Source organism: Mandrillus leucophaeus, unplaced genomic scaffold (assembly GCF_000951045.1).
Source record: "Mandrillus leucophaeus isolate KB7577 unplaced genomic scaffold, Mleu.le_1.0 Scaffold684, whole genome shotgun sequence".
Taxonomy (NCBI): domain Eukaryota; kingdom Metazoa; phylum Chordata; class Mammalia; order Primates; family Cercopithecidae; genus Mandrillus; species Mandrillus leucophaeus.
In genome coordinates this window covers 63,458-74,829 of record NW_012107408.1, presented here as the reverse complement: position 1 = coordinate 74,829, position 11,372 = coordinate 63,458, and the positions used below count along the sequence as shown (strand labels likewise).

General features: G+C 37.4%; 1 protein-coding gene across 1 annotated transcript in view; it reads right to left on the bottom strand.

Annotated features, from left to right (window-relative positions):
- LOC105555415 (chromosome unknown open reading frame, human C5orf42) overlaps nt 1-11,372 on the bottom strand; it is a 102,353-nt gene that overhangs the window by 34,431 nt on the left and 56,550 nt on the right. The window contains exons 26-27 of the mRNA XM_012002358.1: nt 7,118-7,205; nt 1,574-1,738 (exon numbers count right to left, since the gene is read on the bottom strand). Of these exons, the coding sequence (XP_011857748.1) occupies nt 1,574-1,738; nt 7,118-7,205 (253 nt within the window). The remainder of the gene's footprint in view (nt 1-1,573; nt 1,739-7,117; nt 7,206-11,372) is intronic.

Here is an 11,372-nt window from a genome sequence, read left to right as displayed (position 1 = left end):
TTGCTAAGTAACAAGTTGCCCTTTCTCCTATTAGTAACCCAGGATCACTAACCCACGGCCACAGTACCTGTTTACTACTAAGTAAACGTTCTTAAAACATTATGAGATTTATGCATGGACTTTTTTTTTTTTTTTAGCTCATCAGCTATTGTTAGCGTTAGGGTATTTTACGTGTGGCCCAAGACAATTCTTCTTCTTCCAATGTGGCGCAGGGAAGCCAAAAGGTTGGAGTCTAGACTTTGACATCAGACCTAGTTATACCTTTGCCTTAGACTCTGGCAACACTAAACAACCATGTTCCCCCTCTCCTCCTCTTTTACCCACCTAGTCACTGAGTACCATCAGTTACTAATTCAAAATGTCTCGTTTCTTCTATTTCTTTCCCACAACACTAGCCAGGCCTTCATTATTTCCCAGGTCAGATTTTTGTAGCCTCCTCAGTGGTCTCTATGCTTCCGTTCTATTTTTCCTCAAAACCTCCTCATTTTACTTCTCTGCCTAGAATTCTCCCATGATTCCCAAGTATAAAATGGAGTGTAAACTTCTCAGATATAATTGGAACCCTCTACCATCTAGCCATACAAATCCTGTTTAACCTCATTTGTCAATCCTACCCCAGAGAAGAGAAGAGAAAAGCTATCAGTGACCAAGAAAATAAAACAAGATTCTGAGATGCTTTATATATGATATTCAGTCTTCACAACTCTGTGAAGTGGAAATTATTATCCCCATATGTTGATGACTAAAACATACATGGCATCTAGAAAGAACTGAGAAAATCATTACAAGATTTAAAGTCAGCTTACTAATAGCTTTTCTTTAAGTAACAGTAATGTCATTCAAAATAGCATTTTTACTGTTTATATCACTTTAATAATGGTAATAGAACATACACTAAACACTGAGTAAAATCATTTTAATTGACCATCAATATCTGAGAGAAAAAAACATATTTCCAAGACACTGTCAGTGATTGAACTGATGTATTTACTATGTCCTATTATTCATAGGATAAAATGTATTCATTAGGACTAAAGAATAGCAGTTTTAATTGCTACCTCCAAATGAAATGAAACAAAAAGTGGCACTAAATCCTTCTAAATCTCAATCTCCTCAACTGTAAAATGGGAATAATAATAGTGTCTACACCTCATAGGTCAGGCTTAAACCAGAATCTACGCATATAAAACAGTGATGTTTGGCACATGGTAGAGGTGCAAGAAATGATAGATACTATTTTGTTTTCAAATTAAAATTCAAAGTTCTTTTAATTGGAAGAGTTTTAATTTTTCAATTTTTGTAAATGTCAACTATTATAGTAATTCCAGTTGCTATATATTTCATATTAATAAGTTACACCAAGATATGATACATGATTGCATTATGTCTTATGAAGGTGACAAGGTGTCATAGTTCTTCATGTGAATAGCAAGTTTTAACTTTCCTTCCCCTAAAATAAATATTACAAAATGACTTCACAAACCTTTCATAACTGTATTCCCAGTAAATCACATTCAGTAACATTATAATGGAGAATAAGAGTATGTGTAAATGAAAAAGTGAAGAACAATACCAGGAGAAGTAGTATTCTGATCACTGGAAAGGCTGACAGCTGAATCGGCAGTAGGAAACACATGGGTTTTCTGACCAGAATAATTTTCTGTTATTGAAAATTCAGTTTCTGAAGTCTCCTTTTTGTCACTTTGATCTTCTTCATCCATATGTGTCAAAAAACGCACTAATCCAGAGTATATATTACAATTAAAATAAAATAGTAGAGAAAAAAAGATCACATGGAAAAGACAACAATTGCTAATACTTCCAACTAGAAACATAGATATTAGAAGTTTACCACATATTATGCTAATAGCTTTCTACTGTATAATGAATTTAATAAAAAATTTGAAGTTAAAGCTCTCCCACAGTAAATAAACTATAAAATTTATTATCAACTTCATTAAACGTGGCAGACTGAGCTGAAGTACACAGGCCTATGCCCTTCCATAAAAACACAGACATGCTAAATTACAAAAAATATATATTTAATATACAACCAATCTTTCTAAACAGAGAAATCCCCTGGTGCCAGAAAAGAAAAAGGAACTCAAAGCTGGAGCAATAAGTGGGCAATGATGCTAGGATAGTCTACTGAGGAATAGAAGATGTGGTTTCTGCAGACTGCAATGAGGGAAAAACTGAGCTACCTTCATTTATCTTAGAGCATTGAAGGACAGCTTTGTCCATAAAATAGGAATAAGAAAATCTCTCCCCTGGTGAAAGAGCAAATAAGTTTTCTATCTGCATGGATAGTAGCTGAGAGAAAAATAAAAGTCAACTTTGAGAAATCAAAATCCCTGACTTGCCACAAGCATGAACAGGGTCTGAATTTCTACCATCAATACAGTACAGCAACCCCAAGTGAAGAAATGTATACTAAAATTTGTTCCAATTTTTTCCTACATTGTTCAATGATAGCAAAAAGCAAATGCAAAACTACTCCAAAGACAAATACATATAATCTAGCAGAACTTCTACTAATGATAAGCCCATGATAAAAAATTACAAATCACACAAAGGAACAACCAATCATGAAAGAGAGTCAGTATGCAGATTCAATAATTGATAATGTGCACATATGAAATACAACAATCAGAAAAGGTTAGTCATAAGACATGACTAAAATTATTAAACAGATAAAGCATAGGAACAGCAATAAAAAAAAAACAGGACAGGACATCCAAAGAGCAGATAGATCTGAAAAAGAAATAAATACAACTTCTGGATATTAAATATAGCCACCAAAATTAAAATCATAACGAATAGCTAAAACAGCAAAGACATAGCAAAGAAGAGAATTAGTAAACTAAAAGACAGATCTGAGGAAATCATCCTGAGTGCACCACTGATAAAGGGAGGAAATTATGCAGAAGAGGTTAAAAGAGATAAGGCGGCCAGGCGTGGTGGCTCACACCTGTAATCCCAGCATTTTGGGAGGCCGAGGTGGGCGGATCACCTGAGGTCAGGAGTTCGAGACTGGCCTGACCAAAATGGAGAAACCCTGTCTCTACAAATACAAAAAATTTGCCAGGGGTGGTGGCACATGCCCGTAATCGCAGCTACTCAGAAGGCTGAGGCAGGAGAACCACTTGAACCCGCGAGGTGGGGGTTGCGGTGAGCTGAGATCACGTCATTGCACTCCAGCCTAGACAACAAGAGCGAAACTCTGTCTCATTGAAAAAAAAAAAAAAAAAAGATATAAGTAACAGAGTGAGAAGGTCCAACACACCTCTAATAGGTGTTTTAGAAAGAAAAGAAAAAATGGGGAGGAAGCAGTACTTCAAAATATTATTGGTGAAAAGTACCCAAAGTTAAATCTTAATACTAAAGAATCATTCCTACTCCAATAGAAGGTAAATAAAAGAAATATGGCTGGGCCTGGTGGCTCACACCTGTAATCCCAGCACTTTGGAAGGCCAAGGCAGGTGGATCACAAGATCAGGAGATTGAGACCATCCTGACTAACACGGGGAAACTCCGTGTCTACTAAAAATACAAAAAATTAGCCAGGCATGGTGGCAGGTGCCTGTAGTCCCAGCTACTCGGGAGGCCGAGGCAGAGTTTTGCTTGAACCCGGGAGGCAGAGGCTGCAGTGAGCCAAGATCATGCCACTGCATTCTGACACAGTGAGACTCCATCTCAAAAAACAAACAAAAAAAAGAAGTGGATGCGAGAAGCAACTGTGGGCAACAATAGCAGAGAAGAGAAAATATCAGAGAGCATCTCAGGCAATAAAAGGTGTCATGAAACTTGTTTTGGTTTTATACATTTGTTGCCTACATATTTACATTATTTAAATCAGAAATTTTAAAATGAAGTAATTGTTGGCAAAGAAAATGACAAATGTGGAGAAATCCTAGCTAAGCACTGACTCAAAAAATAAAAGGCAAGGGGAACTAAACGGGAGGGTTAAAAACAGAGTAGATCTACAAATATTTGAAAACAGTATCAGACGCTGGGTTGGTGGCTCACACCTATAATCCCAACACTTTGGGAGGCCGAGACGGGCGGATCACAAGGTCAAGAGATTGAGATCATCCTGGCCAACATGGTGAAACCCCATCTCTACTGAAAATAGAAAAAATTAGCTGGGCGTGGTGGTGTGCACCTGTAGTCCCAGCTACTCGGGAGGCTGAGGCAGGAAAATTGCTTGAACCTGGGAGGCGGTGGTTGTAGTGAGCTGAGATCACACCACTGCACTCTCCAACCTGGGCCACAGTGCAAGACTCTCAAAAACAAACAAACAAACAAACAAAAAAAAAACAGTATCAGAGAAGATGGAGGGAACAAATCAGTGCTAAAAAGGTCTAAAGTCCTTATATTGTTTGGGAGGTAGATATATTCACCTTAATTTAAAAAGAAAAAAATTTTAAGAGATGGTGTCTCACTATGTTGTCCAGGTTGGAGTGCAGTGGCTATTCATAGGTGTGATGATAGCATACTACAATCTTTAATTCTTGGGCTCGAGTGATCCTCCCACCTCAGCCTCCCGAATAGCTGGGACTACAGGTATGCACCACCATGTCCAACTTCACCTTAAACTTCAACTCAACTATGAATGTTAAAAATTCAAGAATAACCACTAAAAATTAAAAATGAAATGTATAATTTCTGAACCAATACAGTAGGAAAGAGAGAATATAGAAAACTCAATCCAATAAAAGGCAAAAAAGAGCAACAAAAAGTAAAGGAAAAAAAGGGCAAAAAAAACCCATGAAATAAGATATTAGAAATAAGCACAAATATATCAGTAAATACAATAAATGAATACTGATTATGCTTGCTGGTTAAAAAAGACTGTCTAATTATTTAAAGGAATGACATCTAGGTAGATGCTGGACACAACTACAACATAATCAAACAGCCTGAAAGTAAAGGGATATCCAATTTACAAGAAATACAGAGGAGAAAACAACACATTAAATGACATCACAGAGACTCAATTAGCAAAATTCAGACTCTGAAAAACACTTCAGAACAAATATCTTGTTTCTTCAACAAAGAAAACTTCAAGGAAGAAAAAGGAGAGAAGGAACCCAGAAGTAAAGAGACTTACAAGCCATCAACCAATGGCCACATACAGATCTTACCTGGGTTCCAACTGTAATAATTAAAAAGCTTTTTTTTTTTTTTTTTTTTTTGAGACAGAGTCTCGCTCTGTCGCCCAGGCTGGAGTGCAGTGGCATGATCTTGGCTCACTCTGCCTCCTGGGCTTCAAGCAATTCTCCTGCCTCAGCCTCCTGAGTAGCTGGGACTATAGGCGCCCACCACCACACCAGGCTAATTTTTGTATTTTTAGTAGAGACAGGGTTTCACCATATTGGCCAGGCTGGTTTTAAATTCCTGATCTTGTGATCCGCCTGCCTCGGCCTCCCAAAGTGCTGGGATTACAGGTGTGAGAAACCACACCCGGCCTAAAAAGCTATTTTTTGAAACAAGACAATTGGCAACATTTGAACCCTGATTAGATATATAAGTATATTAAGAATTTTTTAAAGGAGTGTCAATATTATTGTGCTTATGTTTTAAAAATGGACCTGATCTTTTAGAGATACATATAAAATATTTATACATAAAATAACGTGCTGTCTGGGTTTCACTTCAAAATAATCAAGAAAAAGGTGGGAAGAGTGGGTGGGTGTGGGTAGGTGTTTAGGTAAAAAATGGATTGGCCATGAGTTGATAATGATTAAAGTTTGTTGTTGAGTATATGAAAGTTAATTGTATGATTCTGTCTTCTATTAAAATAGCATAGAAATTTTACATAAAATTAAAAAAAAATATCAAAAAGTTATACCAGAACACAGGGGTAGTAATGTTCATATTAAACAAAATCGACTATAAGTCAAAAAGGATTATTGGGAATAATTACTTAGTGATAAAAGAGACAAAATCCAACAAGAAATATAACAATCCTGAACTATTTTCACCTTATAGCCTTAAGATGAATGTAACAGATTTACAAGGATAAATAATTCCATAATCATTATGGGTAATTTTTAATGCAACTTCTGAGAAATTAATGGATCAAGCTGACTAAAGAATCAGAAAAAATATAAAAAATCTGGACAATACAATTTAGAAGCTTGACCAAAGGGAGATATATACACATACAATACATACAACCAACAGCAAATGTTTGGTCTCTTCAGATAAATGTGGAACATAAAAACTGACTATCCTCAGTCACAAGAGAAATTTTAACAAATTTCTAAGAATTGATATCATCATACACATCAGCTAATCAAAATACAATGAAAATGGAAATCGACCACAAAAACATAGCCCTATTTATTAGAATCCTTAATATTTAGAAGCTAAAAACTCCTTTTACAAGCTAAAGAAATCATAATGTGAACTACAAACTATGTAGACCTGAACAACACCAGATGATGATAAGTAGGTCCATGCAGGAACATATTCAGCCTCAATTACACATATTAGAAAACAAGAAAAAATAAAGTTAGAAAAAAGCCAACAAGTTAATCCCCCCAAAATAGAATAATAAAGATTAACGAAAAAGGAAACTGAGAAACAAACAGAATTAACAAACACTGGTTTTTGAAAAGACTGAGAAGACTAAATGAGAAGAGAACACAGGTATAAACTACACACACAGTAGAAAGTAAAAACAAATTCATTCTTTCAATAAAAAATGAAAAAACTTAATACCTCACCACTGCCTGGCCATTTTACCAGAACCTCAAATTCCAGCTCAGCTGATGATCACAGACAAACAGCAACCTCAGCACAAAGTTCTGTGCAATCCTCAGCACTATGAGGCCAATGGCTTGGAATCCACAAAAACTGAGCTCCAGGCCACACTTGCCCCATGGTATGAAATCCAGAGGAGGTTACTGCCTTCTCCAAAAAAAAAGGCTTTGAGGTGGAAGCTAATCACATTACAAAAAAAAAAAAATCCTTATCTAAAAATTGGGAAGCTGATGACTTAAGCTCATATATGAAAACTATTCCTACTTCTGGCACTCCACAAAGCAATGTTTATTCTTTCAGTCAACTAAAGCAAGACTTCAGCCAGTCCCTGTCAGCCCCTACAAACCTTCTTCAGAAATGCTAATGGTTTTTGAGGCTAATGTTTTTCTGAATTCAGGGCCAGAAGAGAATTCAATGTGATCCACTGGTCCAATCTGTAGAAAAAACACACAAGACAAAACAATGGTAATACTTTGATAATTTCAAAATAACAAACAAGTTTATGTAAGTTTTAAACACTTGGATTAATGTAAAAGTAAAAGAAATGGGATTAAATCCAATATAAGCTAAATGGTAGGGATCAATAAAGCAGAGGAAATTTTTACTTATTTGTAGCTTAACTGAGTTATAAACTTTTAAGAGGCTCAGGAAAATTGTATCATAAAATTTTAGAATGAAGAAGAACCTTAATTACCATCTAGACAAACTCATATTAAAAAGGAGAGAACAAAGCCCAGAGAGATTCAATGACTTTTTTAGTGGCATGACATGGTCAATCCAGGTCTTCAAGACTACTTACTAGAGTATCCCTGGGCCTCTTCCAGGACTCCAAGCTGTTTTCTTAGGCAAGTGAAGATGTTTGTATTTATGTGTACATTGTAACAATGTGAGCGTATTTTTAAAAAATATACCAAACCTGCTGGGTCCAGTGGCTCACACCTGTAATCCCAGCACTTTGGGAGGGTGAAGCAGGCAGATCACTTGAGGTCAGGAGTTTGAGACCAGCCTAGCCAACATGGCAAAATCTCGTCTCTACTAAAAATACAAAAATTAGGTGGACATGGTGGCAGGTGCCTGTAATCCCAGCTACTCAGGAGGCTAAGGCAGGAGAATTGCTTCAACCTGGGAGGCAGAGGTTACAGTGAGCCAAGATGGCGCCACTGCACTCCAGCCTGGATGACACAGTGAGACTCCATCTCAAAAATAAATTAAATAAATAAATTAATTAATTAAATTGTGTCTGTGTGTGTGTGTGTATATATATATAAAATTAACATTATTTCCTTCAAAGTGGTCATTTTAGAAGACTAAATACCCTCTTTTTCCCTGGGAGATATGTTCCAAGACCCCCAGCGGATGCCTGAAACGGTGGGTAGTACCGAACCTTATTTATAGCTGTCCCTTAGTATCCATGAGGGATTGGCTCCTGACGTCAAAATCCACAGACACTCAAGTCCCTTATATAAAATGGTGCAGTATTTGCATATAACCTATACATATTCTCCCATATGCTTTAAATAATCTCTAGATTACTTACAATATCTAATACAATGTAAATGTTAAATATTAATAGTTGTTATGACATATTGTTTAGGAATGACAAGAAAAAACTCTGTACATGTTCAGTACAGCTGCAACCATCCTTTTTGTTTTTATTAAATATTTTCAATCCACACTTGGTTGAACTGTCAGATGCAGAACCCATGGATATAGAGCGCCGATTGTATACTATGTTTTTTCCTATGCATACATACCTATGATAAAGCTTAATTCATCAATTAGGCACAGTAAGAGATTAATAATTGCTAAGAATAAGATTGAATGATTATAACAATATACTGTAATCAAAGTTATGTGAATGTGATTTCTTTCTGTCTCTCAAAACATCTTCTTATACTGTACAAAGGGTAACAGAAACCTCAGAAAACAAAACTGCAAATAAGAGGGGACTACTGTACTTAGGGGCTTTGAGAAAATGCTTTTGGAACTCTTCCTTTGAAATTGTCTCCCAACCTTGTGCCACAATTATAAATAACTGTTCTAGTGGTGAATCTTTAGTATGTAAATGTGATTTTATTAGTGCCAGAATCAAACTAAGATAGCAAAGACAACCATTAAACAAATATTTATTAAATGCCCACCCTGTGTAGCAAAAGACATTGTCCCTACCTTCAAGTCTTAAAAGACTTGAGAGAGAAGCCCTATCAGAATTTTTGAGAGCCTTTTCAAAATGCCATGCCATCTCCACCTCCCCAACAGATTCAGCAGGGATAGAATGTATACTCTGAAAAAGCATCTAAGTGATCTTGACATGCACAGGAGTCCATTAAACATTAAGATATGTGGAAATTCCCTCCTGCAACTCCTGCTTTGGCTGGCTTTCTCCTGAGTCTCTTATGACTTCAGACTGTTCTCAAGTCTTGTTGAATCCTCATCCTTACAAGGCAGTGTTTCTACAAGATTCTTTGCCCTCTTCTTTTCTCCTCTATGTGCTCTCCCTGAGGACTGCCTATGCTATCATGATTTGAACTTCCTCCTAACTGATTACTGAACTTCCTCCTAACTGATTACTCCAAAATCTGTAACTTCAGCCCAGTTGTAGCTCCTCAGCTGCTTCTGAGGAACTGCCTACTTATCTCATAGCACCTCAAATTTGTCATGTCCCTGATAGAAATCATTGTGCCTCCCTCCCCCAACACACACATAACACACACACACACACACACCCCTCTTCCACTTCCTTAGTTTGGAAAATGGCTCCACCATTCACCCAGGCTGGAATCTGGACACCACTGTGAATCTCTGTTGTCGTCTTCACCTTCCCACAGCTTATCAATCTCTAAGTCCTATTAATGCCTTCCCTCCATTCTTACCGCTCAAATTCAGGCACATTGTTATTTCCTGCCATAGATATTTAGTGGATCTCAAACACTTATCAGTGGACCTGATAGAGAGCTAGCAGCATAAGAATCATTTGTGAAGCTTGTTAATAACACAGATTCCTGGGCTCTAACCAGACCTACTTAAAATCAGAATTTCAGGGAAATGGGGCCCAGGAATTTGCATTCTTAACAAGTTTCCTAGATGATTCCAATGGGCAGTCAGATGTGGAACCACTGTAACCCATGTGATCTCCTTGTTCCCAGACTTATCCTTTCCAGTCTACTCTCCACATTACTGTCTGCATATCTGATCATCTCCCTTCACTGTTTAAAATACTTCAGTGGTTTCCCACTACCTGCTTATAGGATAAAATCCCAATGGCTTGACATGGTAAATGCTTTCTGTTCCTCCTTGTCTCCCCTCTCCTACCTCTACTGCCAAATGTCTTAAAGTCCAATCCCACTAACTTCTACCTCTAAGTAATGCTCATACAGCTCCCCAAACACTCTATGCCATTTGGTACCTTTCTCCTTTGCTCACAATATTTTGTCAGTCTTTCCTTAATTAGCTGATGAATACCAATTCATTACCAGCTCGAGTCACCTCTACAAAGCCGTCTTTGATGCCACAGCATGCCAGGCATATCTATGTGCCTCATTAGACCCAGTATGTATGTATTTATTGGTATATACATCTATCTTCTTTTATTAGATTTTACACTCCTTAAGAGTAGGTACTATGCCTTATTTATCTGTCTATTCCTGGAATTTAGCACAGGGCCTAATATGCAGTAGATGCTCAATAAATGTTTGTTGAAGAAATTAATGATTCAAGAACTCTTCTGAGAGTGAGTAAACCAGGATCAAGACTAGATTTGGGCCGGGCGCGGTGGCTCAAGCCTGTAATCCCAGCACTTTGGGAGGCCAAGACGGGCGGATCACGAGGTCAGGAGATCGAGACCATCCTGGCTAACCCGGTGAAACCCCGTCTCTACTAAAAAAAAAACAAAAAACTAGACGGGCCAAGATCCGGCCACTGCACTCCAGCCTAGGCGACAGAGTGAGACTCCGTCTCAAAAAAAAAAAAAAAACAACTAGATTTGGGTATAAATCAAGTATCTAGCTGTAGATAATGAATACTAAACTAGCTCAGAAGGCAATTTCAAAAGAGATTCTTTGAAGTAAAGAGTTCTAACAACTGCTTTGATGCTGAACATTTATTTGGATGTGAAGATCTAAATCTGGGTTTTAAAAAAAAACAGAAAGCAGGCCAGGTGCAATGGCTCACATCTGTAATCCCAGTACTTTGGGAGGCTGAGGTGGGAGGATCATTTGGAGTTAGAGACTGGCTTGGGCAACATGGTGAGACCCCAAATCTACCCACCAAAAAGAGGAAAACAACCAAATAAGCATCATAATATCATTACTTAGTATTAATATTTTTACTTAGTCGTAGTCCTGCCTCATATCCTTTCAGTATAGTTTCACATATGCTTAATCTTAATTTTTTTATTATTATTATTATACTTTAAGTTCTAGGATACATGTGCATAACGTGCAGGTTTGTTACATATGTATACTTGTGCCATGGTGCTGTGCTGCACCCAGCAACTCGTCAGCACCTATCAACTCGTCATTTACATCAGGTATAACTCCCAATGCAATCCCTCCCCCCTCCCCCTTCCCCATGATAGGCCCCAGTGTGTGATGTTCCCCTTC